Consider the following 18,607-nt stretch of genomic DNA (forward strand, 5'->3'; position numbering starts at 1 on the left):
ACCTCTGACCTCTCCTTTTGCGCTCCTGTGCCAGTGCCCCTGTAACAGTGTGGTGCAAAATAGTACCTGAATCTGGAGCTGATTACGGCGGCAGCTTCTGGATTCCTCACGGCTTCTTCCGGAGAACCTGTGGCAGGGAATGGCACAACCCAAGGAGAACCCACAAAAGACAAGGCTACTACGGCTAGCAGCAACAAATATTTATTTAAAGGAGATATGTAAATGGGTTGCTGCAATACACTCACGTACTTATGCAAAACAGTCACTTTATATCATTCAGTAATTAAAGCTATAACTAATCAATGACCAGATTAAAGAGAGAACGATTACGCAAAAAATTACATCACAACAATAACAATATGACAGAATAATATTACGTCACAACATGTCCGCCAAGTGGCGCTATGCACCCTATATACACTGCGCGGTAGTCCCTGGTGCAAAACAACACAGTTCCTGAATTTGAATAACGGTCCCGCGAAGGAAATCCTCACAAGGTGATTAGGCCATAACTTAGTGTGCACACTACTTTTATGTATAACAAAAGTGATCAAAAATCCTCTCTAAGAGGGGCAGGCAGATTCCCATCCCTTAGGGCAATCTCCTGTATCAGAGGCAAACAGGCAGTCCTGTTAGTGGGGGTATCCAACACCCCAGTACCTGAACAATCAGCTGCAGTTGCCAGCTCCTGCTGGTCACGACTCCTGGCTGGCCACTGCCTGTCTTGGGTGCTGTGTGGTCCTCTGGGTGACTCCCAGATGGGCGGCAATGTCCCTCTCTGCCTAGTTCCGTGCTGTAGGTCTCTGCAGTCACTCCTACTGGGCTCTATCTCCCTTCACATGCTGCTCACCCCTTCTTCTGGTCAGCAGTGCTGGCTGTCATTAACTGCTGGGTCCTTGCTCCCAGTGCCTGGTCTCAGATGTGTGCTTCTCTCTGCACAGCATCTCTGTCTGCATGCTTCCTGGCTCAGGATACAAGCTCTTCACCCCTCTGCACACTTTCTCTCTCTCTCACACACTGCTGCTGGGATCACCTCTGACCTCCCAGCTTCCTGTCTCATGTGCAGGGGAGCTGGGACACTAGGACACTAGCTGAGTCTGTTAACCCCTCACAGACCTGCAGCTTCCACAAGCAAAGGAGGTTTTCCTCTGAGCAGCATTGGCTGCAATTAAAATCTCTTTGGGGGCACAAGAGTACACCAGGGGTGGACTGCCACAATCCCTGGGCAGCCAATCGGGGGTGTCAGGCTCCCTGCACGTGGACTGAGCTGGGGCTGTTTAACCCCTCACATCCCTGCAGTTTTCCTCTGAGCAGCATTGGCTGCAATTAAACTTCTTTGGGGGCACTCCAGGGGCACAGGGGGTATCCTGTAGTGGGCTGCCACACAAGCCCATTCACATTTTTTGAAATATGGCTATCCACAGGTTGTTCAGTCTGCCATTTGAGATTGGGATCTTTCAGCACAGAGACAAACTGCACATCAGGGTCAGGATCAACCAGGTTGTTAAACGGGGTTTCGACCATGAATCAATCACATCAAAAAATTAATTAATAATCAATCAATCATAATCACAATCAAGCCAGATAGGGGTCTTGTTAAATATTAAACTGACCAAAACAGATACACACACAACTAATACTGCCTCATCTACCTGTCTGGTCTAGTGCCCACTGCCTAGTACTACCGTATCTACCGTCTGGTGCCTAGTACTTCCTAGTACTGCCTTATCTACCGGTCTTGTGCCTAGTACTGACTTATCTACCGTGTGGTGTCTAGTACTGCTTCATCTACCTGTCTGGTCTGGTGCCCACTGCTGAGAGTCATTCGTATGAGGGACTTGTCTTTTAAATGCATACAACTGATTGCATTCCACTAATGAGAGTAATTGATTGCTGCACCAATCGCCCACTGCTCCTCGGCTGCACTGTGTAAACAGTGCACAATCAAGCCAGATAGGGGTCTTGGTGCTTGTTTTGAGGTTGTAGCAGGGGAGTGCAGCTACGAGTCGTAACACCTTGAGAGAAGATCAGTACTTCTCTACCGGCAAAGGACATCCTCCTCGACAGAGCGCACAGCTTCACGAGGGACGCATGTGAAGCAGTGAGCAAAGGGAACACCCGCCTAGCGAGCCAGATCACCTGAATCCACCCTAGCGATCAATAGAGTTACAGAAGTCGCAGCCAGATAGAACTCTTCCAGCTGCCACCTAGTCATTGATTAGCCCCCTCCCCTCCACCCATTAGGCAATGATTGACGAGACGAATGGTAATAATAAATAATAAATGAATAATATTACTAATCACCAAATTAAAAATCAGATGAAATTAATTATAAATAATCATAATCACAATCAAGCCAGATAGGGGTCTTGTTGGATGTTAAAGTGATCGAAACAGTTACACACTTGCAGACAAACTCTGTGCTGCACAAAATGCCCACCGCTCCTTGGCTGCACATGGTAAACAGTGCATGATCAAGCCAGATAGGTATCTTTTATGGGCCTATTTTTTTAAACTGCCATCATGTCTGCCGCTGCAGTGCCACTCTTACATGAGCCACGTGTTTGTGCCGCACACTTGTGTGGCTTAGCATAGTTATCCAGCTACCTCAGTGCAAACTTTGGCAATAAAAACAATATTGTGAGGTGTGAGGTGTTCAGAATACACTGGAAATGAGTGTAAATGAATGTTATTGAGGTCAATATAGCGTAGGAGCAAAAAAACCACCAAATTCTGCCATTTTAGCTGTTTTTAGGCTTTTTTTAACAAAAAAATCAGAACCCAAAACCCAAATAAATCCAAACACAAAACACTTAGGAGGTGTTTTGCCAAAACCCATTAGAACCCAAAACCTCAAGGTAATCAGAACCCAAAACCCAAAACCCAAAACCCGAAAAGTGGCCGGTGAACATCCCTACCTTCCACTGCATAAACCAGCTGGTTCTCCGACCCCTTACCTTTTTACATCCTGCTATCTAACCACCACCCACTTGCTTGCACCTCTTGTAATCTGTCTGTCTCCCCTTCCTACTAGATTGTAAGCTCCTCCGAATAGGGCCCTCTTCCCTCCTGTTGTCAAAGCCCTCTTCTCTTCACATTTCACTCACAGCTCTCCTATACTCAAACACACAGTGACCATCTTCGTCTGCATACTCATCTCCATCATTGGCCTCAAGCCTCTAGTTGTATGTTGATTGAGTCCTCACTACTTATATCCAAGCTGTAATGTGTATTGAACTGTGGCACTCTTTATTTGTACTGTATTTTTGTTATTTATACAATGTTATGCCAAGCTTTGTCTCCCTGTATTGTTCCTTTGTACGGCGCTGCGAAACACTTGTGACGCCTTATAAATAAAATGATAATAATAATAAAAATCTGTGATGGATCCCTTAAACCGCAATGCGGAAAGAAGCCCATAGGTTTCTATAGGGTAACGCCAACCTCCGCACTGGCGGAGGGATTTCAGTACATTGGTGTCTGAAGATGCTCAAAGTGGTCATCGCACGGCTGTACACCGGGTCAAGGAATAATACTATAGCATTAAAATAAACCGGTGCTATCCTTTGTCTGGAAGTGTCAATGAGATATAGGTAGAGCCGTCTTCGAAAACTGCATTCCTATTTGAACATGGTTTTCAGATGACATTGACTACAAAGGTTCAGGGCCAGATGCACTAAGCTTCAAAACTGATAAATTGTAGAGTGATAAACAGCCAGCCAATCAGCTCCTACCTGTCATGTCACAGACTGTGTTTGAAAAATGTCTGGCAGGAGCTGATTGGCTGGCTGTTTATCACTCTCCATTTTATCACTTTTGAAGCTTAATGCATGTGGCCCTCTGTAACAGCTGTTAGCAATGGATGAGCCCCATTGCACGGAAGAAGTGCACTCCATTATGTAGACGTTACCTAACGCCGCTGCTGGTGAAATCCAATGTGTGCAATCCTTCTATTTTTATCCGGTACTTATTGTGTGTTTAAGCCGTTCCATTTTTTTATGCCACTTTTTCATAACAGTATTAATAATAAAACCTGGATTGAGCCGTATTAATAGCTGAGCTCTTAGCCTTAGAGCATAATGTTTCATTAAATTCAAAGCACAAGGCGAGGATACATTTGCACGACATTGTATATTTGTATTTAAGCACCATGTGTAATGCCATTCGGGTTTGTATAGCGACATCACTGCTTTGTACTGCCTGGAGTTGTAGGGAATGCGGCGGTGAGGAGACAAATCTGCATAATGAAACTCTGAAAGCTGAGCCGTTTGGCTTTTTCACAACGTATAAGAGATACCTGGCAATAGAACGTTGTGTTGTGTGGTGGTGTGTTACTGTTGATAGCTGCTAATCTTCTGTGCTAAGGGGGGTAATTTAGCAAATAGCCCCAAAGAGACAAATTTTCTGTAGACGGTCATTTTTCAGGGCTGATTAACCAAAAAAACATCCCCGGTGACAGCTGAGAGAAACTCTGTTCCCTGGCGATACTGACCGGTTACAGTAAGCAGTGATTTACGCTGGTACCTTCTGGGCATACGTGACCTGGCACTGCGGTCACATGTATGCACTGCACCTGGCGTAGTGGCGGAACTTGTGAGTTCACAACCCAAGTTCCCTAGATGCCAAACAGCAGTGGGTCCCTCTGTCCTTGGGGGGCTCCTGATGCACCAATAGTAGCTCCGCCTCTGACCTGGCATATGGGCAGGTGAAGATCAGTAAAAAAAAAAAAAGAAAAATATAGATAGATAGATAGATAGATAATGTGACAAGAACACTGGAGTAGTGTTTGAGGGCAGGTATATTTGTCCCAGGTTCTTGTCCTACACCTTTTAGAAACAGGTGTTTGACCTCACAGAGAGCTAATCAGCGAGCAGCTGTGTGTGGGATGAGAAAAGGCTGCCAGACTGAGCAGTGTGTGCAGACTACCTAAGGAGACTGCAGAATCTGTGTGTGAGAAACAAGCTGCCTTATACAAGTGAGCCACCCAGTGTTGACTGGGAAACGTTGTGTTTTAGTTTAGTGACAGTTAGGAACATCCTGTGTTTATTTAGTGCCGGACAGGCAAGGTATTTTATTTTGTTGTTTATTTTATTTTCTGCTGAATAAAACTGGTTGCGGCCAGTTGCCCCACAAAGACTGGACTTGTATGATATCTCAGCTACTGCTGGCTGCCTTCTACCCCAGGAAATGGCATCCAAATTCCCCTACAGTGTTACAATAGATAGATAGATAGATAGATAGATAGATAGATAGATAGATAACGTACAAAACAGGAATAATAATTAGTTGTTGAGGCCATATTATTCAGATAGCCTTGTAGCAAAGTATAATATATAAGATAATTGATAGATAGATCTAGATAGATACAATATTCAATGTCCCGATATTGCTGATCTGCTGAAATACCGTCCGTTTTCACACAGAGAATAGATGGAATTTGCATTCCATCTATTCAGTCATTTTATATTTTTTCTGATTTTTGGAGAAAACTCCCAAAATCAGAAAGACGTGGAATCCATGTCTTTTTCTGCAGAAACGGCCTCTAATTCGCATATTAAACGGCCATTTCCGCAAATGCAGAGTCGGCTTTTCAAGAGCCCAATCTGCAGCAGCGAGTCCCGGCTGTGACTAATGACTGCGTGATGTTTCCGCAGATAGGATTCATTGAATACCCCCCATAGAGCGTACTGGAATAAACAGGAATAATAATTAGGTATTTTTCAGATAGCCGTGTAACGGTATATAATCTCTATACTGTATGTGCTGCATATTTATAGAGACTATCAGATGTTTGATTTATTCCTACGCGGAGAGCCGGCAAGTGCAGCATTATTTGAGCCTAAAGACATTTACTTAGCTTACAAAAACAACATCACAGCCGCCATAAAAAAGCGAATTTAGTGTTGTGTTCCGGGCAGCGATCTCTTTCATCTGTATTTATACGCACCGCGCGCAGACACAATACTTATTTAAAAATAAGAATGTGCAACAGGTGCGAGTTAGGGATAAAAAGACGCGTGAGGACTGAGGATAAGACTGCGTAATAATAAAACACTTTTCTTGTCATCTGCAGTACATGCAACCTGAAATACAGAATATATTGATACAAATGCACAGAGGAGGCAGGAAAATAGGACATTTAGGGGCCGATTCAGGTGCGGTCTGAATATGGCCCCTGCCCCAATGGTGCGCCCCCTCTTTGGCGGACTCTGAAGGAAATAAAAATCAGTTTAGACTTTCCGAAGACACAAGAACTCAATCAATGGTTTCCTCCACCATGCTCACCGATATCACTAATACTTAATAAACAAGTAGTAAAGGTTGCAATCCTGCATAGAATATTTATAACGGCTAATGTTATGTCTTTATAAAGTGGAAATGAATTGGTTGTCCCAGAGGTTCACTTGTAAGTCCGTGTTCACTTAGCAAAATCCCTTTGTGTATGAAATATTTGGCTTCCACTCCGAATATCGCTTTCTTATGGATGTTTGTAGTTTCTGCATGCTTCCAAACCTGGCCGAAGTGTTAAGTGCAGCCTAATGGTGGCGCCATACTGTATAAGTTACTGTTACTAAATAGTAAAGGAATGGAATAATTTGAACACGTCAGTCAGTCGCCAAGCTGCTTGACAGTCATGTGACTGCAGAGGGTTGGATTTAAAGCTATGCATATTTGCCTTCTTTTGTTTTCTCCTCCTTTGGAGAAGCCTGGAAAGGAGACCAGGTACTACTGTACATGTCAGGGGGATGGGGACGAGGCCGACATTACAAAGCACCGTCCCCATGCCAGTCAAATAATACAATTTGTGGGTCTGCGGGTTGGGGGAGGGGCTAAAATGATGCTACTCGTCATTTTAGCCCTGCCCCCTGGTTGCGGACCATCAAAATCCAGTATTTGGTTCAGTGGGTGTGGGGGTGATGCGGGAGACTTGCCAACCTTCCTGGGGGGCCAGAAGGGGGACCCGATTTTCGGGAGCCTTCCGGCCATTCCAGGAGGGTTGGTAAATATGAAGCTATGTAGACTACCTGGATCTCATGTGTTACCATGCAGTAATAGGACACTTTTCTCTTCCCAAAAAACAGGCTATACAGTAATTGGATAACCCAATAATAAGTGATCGTAAATCACGCTATCAGTGGCTTTTTGGGGGAGAAAAGTTAATGGGGCTAATTGGATACCGCCTTTAATACCTATAAATGACAAACCTGATACAAAAACAGTCCAGATGTCCCTCACCTATGTAAGTCATAAATGCAAACTACAACAACTTTGTATTGCATTTGTCTTCTGAAATCCATGCATTTGTTTTACCAACAAAAAATGTCATTTACACTCTGACCATGTAACGCACAAGTTCCTTTAGCCGTGATTAAATATAATTGTTTGTTTTATGGTTCCACAGAATGGAAGACAGAGTTTTATTGGACACCAGCTGGGCGGTGTTTCCGAAGTGCCGAACAGCAAAGATCAAAGGGTGAAGTCAGCAAGAGCCATCCAAATTACCTACTACCTCCAAAACTACGGCTCTGCACCCCAGGATCAAATCAACGAGCAGTGGGAAACGGAATTTTGTACACTAATTCACCAGCTGCAAGATGAGCATCCAGACATCCAGATGTACTCATTAACCTCTTTCAGCTTGCTTAGAGACTTTCAGAAAACCATAGAGTTGTCTAGAAGTAAGATTGTGGTGAGTCTTATGCTGGTCCTTCTGGCTGCCACCATCTCCAGCTCTATGAAAGACTGTCTTCGTAGCAAGCCCTTTCTTGGCCTACTGGGAGTACTCACAATCTGTATCTCCAGTGTCACAGCGGCAGGGATCTTTTTCGTAACTGATGGAAGATATAACTCATCTCTGCTGGGAATACCATTCTTTGCCATGGGTAATTATGTATTATAATGAGTGGTAGACAAGGATTGTACCAGCTTTTACATGTGAAAGGATATCAAATGACACCAACACTTATTAGGATGCACAAGCATTGCCAAGTCTTACTGTCTTGATACTTTTTGCGTGGCATTGGGGCTGGGGATATCATGGAAGTATTGTGAGAAGCAAAGGAAGTTTGCCATGTGCTGTGTGGGTGTGGCTAGTGCCGTTTGGATGTGCCCATTGCTGTGTGGGTGTGGTTAGCACCATGTGGTTGGTACACCCCAGTCCAACCCCATTGTCTTCCTAAATGTGTAGAAGTAGAACATTAACAATTACAATTTTAGAAAGACCATGTGGAAACTGACATCATGTCTGTTTTCTTATGGAGGTCTGGAGCTGTAGTCCCATCTGCCCCATTGCTGATATGGCCATGTTTGATATGAATGTGCCCATCTACCATCCATGTGGTCTTTGGAACTGTCCAGTTCTCATTGAAGCTTGTTTAGGATAACTTCTGCTGTTGAACTACATTTAATATGGTTTTCATCTACAAATGTCCTACACAATCTCTTACTTGCCCTGAGACCACAGTCGTATTTATAATGGGTGCAAGGGGTTCAGTGCACTCGGTCCCTGGGTCCAGGTGGACCCTTCCTGGTGTTTCCACCCATCCGGGATTACTCCGGACAGTCCGGTAATTAAGAACGGCGCCTGGAGGGGTGGCGTTCCCGGGCTCTACAATGTCCGGGAACACCACCCCTCTAGTTTTAATTTCCGGACTGTCCGGAGTAATCCCGGACAGGTGCTGGTAACCCTAGACCCTGCACCAATGGCGGCTTCAGAGGGGGGGCTCCAGCACAGTTCAATATTCAAATAAGGGAGCCACACCAACTGCCAGTTAGTCAGTTTGTAATGGCAGTTGCTGTGCCTCCCCTCTTTGTGCCTCCTCTGGAGCCTCCACTGAGTTTAACCCAATCATCAGACAACTTAGGGCCTTATTCTGGTCGGTGCGGCCGGATCCGATTATGCGGCCAGGACCGTGCGTGCGAAACCCCGCCTTCCATACGGATCGCCAACTCCGTCCGTACGCGGTAAGAAGCTGGCCGAACGGACCGCACGTGTATTTTACACGGAATACGCCTCCTCCATCTAAGGGAACCTCCCCCATCATTCGATGGTCGCAGACCATCGGATGCAGGACCGAGTGCTCCACCAGCTCCCGCAACCTCAGACCACATGGACATTTCTCAGTGCAAAAGCAGGGATCTGGGCGGGCAGCTGACATCCGGCGATGTCATATGTCCGCCCCCTACACGTGCGTCACGGCCGCATTACCATACGTACGCCCAGCGTTTGCATGGGAACACCCATGAAACGCGGGGCGTATGCATATGGTAATAAGCCCAAATAGCCCTTCACGCCCCTCTCCACCCCCTGTTCGGAGTGTTCACATATCATGCGGGATTTGGCCGTACGCCCCGCTCGCACATGCGCAGAGACGCCTCTGCACATGCGCAGACACAAAACATCGGCGGGCCGAACGCACGCTGATATATCCGCACCGACCAGAATAAGGCCCTTAATGTGGCCATCAACCAAACTGCAGCAGTCTGCTGGATCGGTGAGGCACCCGGAAAACCAAATCTGTAATATAGATGTGTCCTCATGCAAGTAGTCTTATTACGCCAAGCGCTGTGTGAATTTCGTGCACCAGGTGCCGTTTTTGTGTCTTGTTACATCTAGATTGCAGTGTGAGATTGTGCTGATTAATTGGATGCGTCAGGTGTACAGTATATCTTCAGTACAAGAGAAGACTAGTGAATGTAAATGCAATCCCGGCACTGCACCCGACGTAGCAAGATTGGTTCCCACATTGTGATCGCCAATCATAATGTTCACAAAGATGGCCAGCTGAGTTATGGGGTATACACATGGGGAGATTACAGCCCCATTTCTAAGCGTGACTAGATCGCTTAGGAATTAAGCACAGATTGCTTCATGTGTATGGCCCCCAGAAATAGAGATGTGAGGTCCTGTTCTTCGCTATCACCTGACTATATTTATCCTGCATGCAGTATACATCTAGTTATCACCCATACATCTCTCCATTGAGAACACGTCCAGAGACAGATCGCTCAGCACAAAGCTCCCGTCGCCCCGTGTGTACAGGAATTAAGCCTCAACTTACGCAGAACAGAAGGGGAGTCTGCGAGGCCAGGAAGTCTGCAGGGGGACATCCAAGCCTTTGGCTATCACCCTCCCAGAAGACGAAGGAGACACCACCCCCCATTTCCAGGAGCACATATCTCTCCCTGCCCCCTACTCACCTCCTCAGTGTTGCTGCCTGTTCAATCTGTATGTCTGTATCCACAAGGCAAAAGCTGATCGCTATTGTAAAAATTCACAATCCTATTAATTATTGAACTATTGGGCATGTGTACAGATCATTGCACACATGCCAAAATAGCAACAGAAATAGTGAAATGATCTCATTGCAATCCCTTTGCAATTGGACGGGCAGGAAGTTGAAAACGCAGGCGTGTCCAAGTGTTTTAAGGGAGGGTGTGTGGTCGAAATGTGGTAGAAATCATTTGAAGGTGATTGAATTGCGTATGGATGTGCAACAGGATAGCCAATTGTGAAATTTTCACAATTCACTTACAGATTTGCACGGGACAGGTTTTCACTCTGTTGGTGGTGGCTAAAGGCCACCATACACTGGACCGATTTTTCCTAAGGACAAGTAGGACCAGTTTGCCCTTGAGAGCCCCCCGGCAGCTCCGGGGAGGCTCACATGTGATCTGGCACTTGATGTGCCATTTTTACATGCAATGAATTGCATTTTATTTACTGCATGTAAAATACTCCTGAGGAGCTGCTGGGGGGGCAAGGGGTGGGCAGCGGGGTCCGGCCAGCTGATGGTTGTTGCAGGGGGCCGGCAGCTCATAGTCGTGGACAGCAGGGTCCATCTGAGCAGCGGAGAGGCGGCTGGGAGCATGTAGCCGCATTTTCCCAGGTGGCGGGGCTGGATGCGGCTGATGAATATTTTTAAATGACTAACCGGACACTGATTGGCTGAGAGAATTCTCTCAGCCAATCAGCGGCCTCCCATCTACTTGGCTGAGAGAATTCTCTCAGCAAATCAACGTCCGGCCAGTCATTTAAAAATATTCAGCAGCCGCATCCCACTCTGGCGCCTGGCAAAATACAGCTACAAGCTCCCAGCCACCACAGCCGCTGCTCAGACAGACCCGGCTGCCCGCCACTATGAGCTGCCAGCCCCCTGCCACTAGGAGCTGCCCGGACCACGCTGCCCACCGCACATGGAGGGAGGTCCCAGGTCGGGTGGTTGGACAGGCAGCAAGTCCAACCACCGGCTCGGATCCGAGGCGCATGGGATCGCGCATCGGACCTGAGGGGACAACAAACTGAGCCGATTTGGGACAATTACATGGCCCGATTCATCTAAATGGGCCCAAATCGGCTCAGTTTATGGGCACCTTAACTCTTCTCAGTCATCTACAAATTTGCAGATAAACAATCATCTCTGAATTAGTCCCTGAGTCAAACACAGATGTATTTGCATGTTAAATTAAGAGTCGCACCGTACCTGTCAACTGAGAGGGGCTTTGTGCACAAAGACACATCTGTAATTGGCCATCTAGATCAATTTACAACTGAACCATGACAACACAATGATATTTCAGTCTCACTTTTACAGCCAGCTCCAGAGTCATTTCCTAAAATCTATAAAATAACGGGTTATTAATTGATATGATTTCAGGACACTATAAATAATGCATTTCGCACAACACCCCCACAATGTACGCTTGACATAAAAGTTTCCCGAAGGCTTTGCAATAAACAATAATATTTTTTGCTTTTTGTTCCGTGCAGAAAAGCAAAAGAATTTGATACTTATGTGATGGCAGATTGTAGAATCAATACTATATTTGTGTTTTATATAATTTTCCGCTTCGCTGCATTTCTCCCGCTGGTGACTTAATAAAAACATCAAGATTTTTTTTTAAGCATTCCAAGTAAATCCGCAAACCATAAATTGCATATTAATCCTGCTGTAAGGTTCTGCCGGGCTCAGTGCACTGAGGCGTCACAACGGAATGTGCGCTATAATTACGTTATTATTGCTGCTGTTTCTGTTCTGACCGTACGGTGTCATAGAGACGGAAACAAAATGATCATCTAATTATGTATTATTATGTATATGGTGTAATATATATATATAAATATATATATATATAATATATATATGTAGTGATGTGAAGAGGCGGCACTCTTAGGTCTTTGAAGAAATATTTCAGGCGAGAAACACCATAACTTATATCAACGTTTCAGTTTTATTATAAACTTTCGTCAGGATACCTGATATCCTGACGAAAGTTTATAATAAAACTGAAACGTTGATATAAGTTATGATGTTTCTCGCCTGAAATATTTCTTCAAAGACCTAAGAGTGCCGCTTCTTCACATCACTATCTACCATCCTCCTGAATTGGAGTAATTGAGGAGGGCACCAGGGCAATTACAAGTAAGAAGGGATTGAGTGCCGGTTCCAACCAACCTCTCTCTCTCTCTCTCTCTATATATATATCTATATCTATATATATATATATATATATATATATATATACTAGCTGAGGTACCCCTATGTTACGCAACTTTGCCATATGTTGCTTCCCTGACCCACTTTGGACTTTATTCGGGTCCATGTGCTCCAATGCGAATTCGCACGGGAGCGCAATGTTTTCTAACTGCGCGTTCTCCTGGTAATGCCCCAATGACGCGGGTGCCAGAGGCGGGCAGTTGACATCACCGGATGTCAGCTGCCCACCATGTTCTCGTGCAGGACACACGCAAAGCTAAGACACCTGAGAGTGTCTTCATTTTGAATGTGCTCACCACATCATTCGATGGTCGGTGACCATCGAATGATGTGTGTGTGTTGCCCCGTAGGCTGCGAATGGATATTTATGCAAAACATCCATTCTTAGCTGTGCGGGTCTATTTGCCCTGCGAAGGGGGGGGGGGATCTGTGCGAACGGCAGGTGGGCTAAAAAAGACACGCAGAGCTGTGAACTTCACATTGCTGTCAATCAGAACAACCTCCACGGGGGTGTTTTGGGTTTATTACCCCATAGCATGATTTTCCAAGTTTGGTATAAATTGCTCCAGGCATTCCAGAGTTTTTCAGAAACACACACACATACACACACACACACATACATACATACATATATACATACATCATACATACATACACACATACATCATACATACATACGTATATGGGAAAAGTATAATCTGCATTGCAGGGTAACATTGGGCCTGATTCAGATCAGTCGGAGTTAGCATAGCCAAGTTGGAAGCACCGTTGGTCGTACATCAAAACTTTCACAAGCCATTATGGCAGGGGTTGTAGTCAGCATTCCGTCAGTCACAATTCTGACCAACACAATTCCGTTGGAGGGATTCTGATGTGGGCAAATGCAACTTAAAGTGGTAAGTAAGGGCGCTCGAGTAAGAGTATGGGAGGAGAGGGTTATGGTGTGTGTGTGGTGGGGGGGGTACCTAGTATGAAGGTCTGTTGGGAAGTGACATCCTCTGTGGTGTGGGATTCTCAGCCAAGTTGGTATAACTTTCTACAAAGTAAATCCCCAAGATGAGCTTGAGGCTCATTTGAAATCGTAGTAAGAAGATGTGAGTAGGAATACCCCCGTGCTCGTTGGCCTCCTGTTTCTCCTGATGGAGTTCTGGGAACTCTACTGCTGAGACTTCTACAGGCCCACAGATCCCTATAGCAAAGCTGCAGTGTTGTGAGTCATTGTTTGGGTTGTATAAACAAGAGAATGTTCTGGGCAGAAGAGCAGATAACGCCTACGGCTAAGGTCCTAGGTTCTACTAACAATTCATCTCTCACCGCTAAGATTAGAAGGCTCAGGGGAGCACAGTGCCCCTAGAGCATGGATAATTCCTACAAGCACATTGCTATTACTTCCATGATATAAGGGCACATGTTTAGTTCTATAAGGCCCGGCATAGAGTTCCTGAAATAAATATCGTCTATCGGTTTTCTGCCTGAGAAATCTAACCTTGCGAATTCTCCCGAAGATATAAATCTTTCTTCAAAAGCACATCTCTGTAATTGGCTCTGGATTCTGCAGCTATTTGCTATGCTATTGATAAGGGTTTCCTCCCGTCTGCTGTGGCTGTACATTATTTATTTCACAGCGGGAGATGGCGCTTGCCTAACATCTCACTAATTAAAATGACTCTTTTTTTGGTGGTAACTTAATTTGCAGTTCTGCCTTCAGGAAATGCTAAAAATTAACTAGATCTGAAGCGATAAGCAGAATGAGAGTACACATTCGAGCTTCATTAGTTTGGTTTTCCTAACGTAAGTCCCTTGCACAGTTACATCTAAATCTAAGTCCCATGTACAGTTACATCTACAGTGGTGTAGCTATAAGGAGTGCAGGGACCCTAGTCTAAGGGGGGTATTTAATCATGGGCCACGGCTGTCGAGCTGGCCTAACAGCCGTTCTCGGACTGCTCGACTGGGAATTTGCATGCGGGATTCAATGTCCCGCCTGCAGCGGGACGAGAAGGACGCTGGCCGTGAGCTGCGGCCGGGAAAAGGCAAGCTGCAGCCGGGAGCTTGTCAGTTACCAGCCGTTCTCGGCAGAACGAGCCCGACTGCTTGTGAAGTCGGGCTCGTTCTGCCGGGATCCCCTGTTCAATGTTGTCAGGGAAGACAGGAGTGAAGAGGGCCCCGCAGCCATCTCCCCCGTCGGCTGACGGGCGGCCTTGCAGATTTACCACCTGTCTACGGCCAATCCGCTTCTGTGTGAATGCGTATTGCTCTTATTCATGAAGGGTGAGATGTATCAAGCTTCAAAAAGTGACAAAATGGATAAGTGATAAACAGCCAGCCAATCAGCTCTTAACTGTCATGTCACAGGCTGGGTTTGAAAAATGACAGATTGGTGCTGATTGGCTGATTATCACTCTCCATTTGATCACTTTTGAAGCTCTCGCCCTAAATAATCAAAGGTGTACCGGAACTTTTCTCACAGGTCCATAAAAATATTTAAAGCCAAAAAAATAGGGAAACTCAATTTCGAAAAAACAAGTTTTTCCACTTTTTATCAATTAATTTGGAAAAGTATTTCATTCCACAAGAAACGTTTATTTTATTTTTGTCAGACTGTGCAAACCTTGCTATGGATTATTCACCGCACTATCATGTTGATTAATTGCTTTCCTGATGTGATGAAAATGAATGACACCTAGTCATCGCTTAGAGAATAAAATATTCAGGAGTTTGCACAGATCCAGCTTGTAGCTGTACCAATTACAATATCTCACCTTCATCATTAATTCATGAAGTGGAGGCGTCATCTGTATTTTGCCTCTTAGTGCCAGGCAGATGCAACTCTAAAACTTGAATGCACTTAGAGTACACACTCATCCTGCACCATTTAGGAAAAGATATTGCTTCATATAAAAATAATTTGATAGGCTACTATTTATCATCACTTAATATTCCATTGACTTTTTATGTTTTATGCTAAACCTCTGGCTATCTACATTTAATTTGATAACTTTATTCTGTAGTAAAACATCTGATAGCAGAACTAAATCACATTTTGATATATTGTATTAAAGGGCAATTAAGTGGAACTTTGCATAGAACTACCAATAACTATATTTATCTACTTCTCTTTATGTACTCCGGGAGAAGTAGGGGGGTCCGCGTGGGAGTGCTGGGGGCGTGGCACGGTAACTTGCATCATTACAGCCCTGCCCATGCTTTGCAGGGTTTGGGCCATGATGAAACATTCACACCACGGGAGGCATGCAAAATATAACAGCGTATACATATTGTGCCTTCAAACATTATCCTGACACACAATTATGGCTTTGTGCATAGAAAGGGAAACTAACTATGAAGTTCAGATTAGTTGTACCAAGCCAAGATGTCCGCTACGTACGCGCAGGATAGTTATAGTAGTAAAGGCCTCAAACCTGTGTATATTCACCGACACATCGCACAAATAGATGCAATGTGTGGCTAAGTAAGCTTGCCCGCAAAGAACGTGAATGCGACACCAGTGGTTGGTTTAAATGTTGTGGTCCAACGCAACAACAATATATTTTAAACCGGTAAAATAACATAAGACAACTCCAACCAATACATACATTTACGCAAGTGTTCCTTGATCCAGGCCTCAGTCGTCTAGCAAGTTGATCTCCAAGAAAGGTGACTGAAACCTGGGTCAGGAGTGTAGTCTTTTATACAATAGTTCAAAAGGTAGTACAATAGGGAATGTATGCTCTTCTTCCATTGGTCTGGGGGGAGTAACATATCCAGTACACTGGGGATCATTTGTCGGTGGAAAAAAATAAATATATATATATATATATACAAATGCAGTCTTGCCCGGCACAGCCTCCTGTTATGTTGCTTTGTGGGTGCCCGCACTAAGTAGATCATATAGAATACAGTGTGGGGTGCGGCACTTCCAAAAATACGCAAGTCAAGACGGTTACTGCATTTATTAGCAGTCAGCAACGTTTCAACGCTCTACCGGCGTTGTCATCAGGCTATATACAAATGAAAAAGACAGACAAACATACCTTTATGGAGACACCCGGTGGAAGATCCGCCGTCCGGAGACCGCCCCGACGCCATCCCTGTGGCGCGCATCCATGACGTCAGCGGCAGCCTGCGTCCTAGCGTGGAAGGAGATAGGAGTGTTCCCGTCACCAAGGGAACATGAGTACATAAACATAAATAAAACATGCAGCACATGCCGACGGGCAGGAACTGAGAAAGTAGAATACACAGACATGGAAGATAGATATAGATATACGTAATCAGTATTGACTCCCTGCTTTCCATGCATGTTATTTGGTTATGATTTCTCCTTTTTGCTGACATCCATTTCTGCACCTATGCTACCTTTAAGATTACGTATATCTATATCTATCTTCCATGTCTGTGTATTCTACTTTCTCAGTTCCTGCCCGTCGGCATGTGCTGCATGTTTTATTTATGTTTATGTACTCATGTTCCCTTGGTGACGGGAACACTCCTATCTCCTTTCACGCTAGGACGCAGGCTGCCGCTGACGTCATGGATGCGCGCCACAGGGATGGCGTCGGGGCGGTCTCCGGACGGCGGATCTTCCACCGGGTGTCTCCATAAAGGTATGTTTGTCTGTCTTTTTCATTTGTATATAGCCTGATGACAACGCCGGTAGAGCGTTGAAACGTTGCTGACTGCTAATAAATGCAGTAACCGTCTTGACTTGCGTATTTTTGGAAGTGCCGCACCCCACACTGTATTCTATATATATATATATATATATATATATATATATATATATATATATATATAAGTCGACAGGATGAAGGCGGCACTCACACAGACTTCTTGATAAAGTAAAAATCCTTTATTACACGGTCCTACGCCGTTACGGAGTCACCTCCGTCATCAGGGACACAAATCATGTACAAATACACAGGCAATAAATACCATACAATCCAACATTAACCCGCCCCCCAAGTCCACCCCGATTGGCTGATCCCTTACCCTCCCAGGTGCAGTGCGCGCCACACACACCTGTATTCGCAAGACCATATCAGACGCAGGACACCCGGCACACAGCGGGACGGCGCACAAGCCTCTCACACTGACCTGCGCTTCCGCCCACGTGACCGGACAATCCCGCCGTCGGATTGGCTTGACAAGGCGCGTGTCATCACCCCGCATCAGGAAGTCGGGGCCTCAAGCCAAACGGTATCTATGGAAACATAACAACAATCATAAAATATCGTAATACCCTTATATAAAAACATCTAAAATAGTTTGAATGGAAAGCACAGCATCACAATAACATAATTAGTTCATTGAAGTATAATTTGGTATCCAATATTGGATTATACCTTTATGTCAGTAACTGCATAATACGATCTCTGCAATCAGAGAATTGGAATTGTGCCCCAAATAACTCATAAGGCATATGACATGGAAAAAATTATTATTATGACAAGACCAAAATTTTAACTCTGCTGGTACCCTCAACAATATACATGTAAAGGAAAAATTAAGCTGTAAAGATGTTCAATTAATTGGGAAAAACCATGTGAACTCCCGGAGAGTCAAAGAAAACACTGGAGCCCCAGTGTTTCATTTAGGCCCCCCGGGGACATAGTACCCAATGCAAAAATCCATCGACTCTCTTTTTGAAGTAAGATCCTGTTCCTATTCCCCCCTCTGACAAGAGGTGGAACATGATCTATAATCATAGTGCGTATGCTCGCAACATTGTGTTTTAAAATCGCACAGTGGCGGGCCACAGGTTGATCACTGTGGCCACTAGCCAGGGCTTGTTGGATGGCTGACCTATGTTAGGCCATACGCTCTTTAAAAGAACGTTGGGTCTTCCCAACATAGGTCAGTCCACAAGGACAGGTCAAAGTATAAATAATATAAACGGAAGAACATGTCAGGGGAAATTTAATAAAGATTTTATTCCCTTTTTGCGGATGGGTAAAAAAACTCCCCACAGACATGGACCTACACGTAGTGCAGCCTAGGCACCTAAAACAACCATTTTTTCGGGAAAGAAAATTCTGGACAGGGGGAGCCTTATCCCATCCCGTGATGTCATATTTAACCACCCTGTCCTTAATACTACGACCCCTGGT

General features: G+C 45.0%; 1 protein-coding gene across 1 annotated transcript in view; it reads left to right on the top strand.

The window, feature by feature from the left end:
• Positions 1-18,607, top strand: part of PTCHD4 (patched domain containing 4) — a 90,936-nt gene that overhangs the window by 57,783 nt on the left and 14,546 nt on the right. The window contains exon 2 of the mRNA XM_083178655.1: positions 7,403-7,883. Coding sequence (XP_083034781.1) covers positions 7,403-7,883 — 481 coding nt within the window. The remainder of the gene's footprint in view (positions 1-7,402; positions 7,884-18,607) is intronic.

The sequence above is a fragment of the Crinia signifera genome, chromosome 3, assembly GCF_055691185.1.
Source record: "Crinia signifera chromosome 3, ASM5569118v1, whole genome shotgun sequence".
NCBI lineage: Eukaryota > Metazoa > Chordata > Amphibia > Anura > Myobatrachidae > Crinia > Crinia signifera.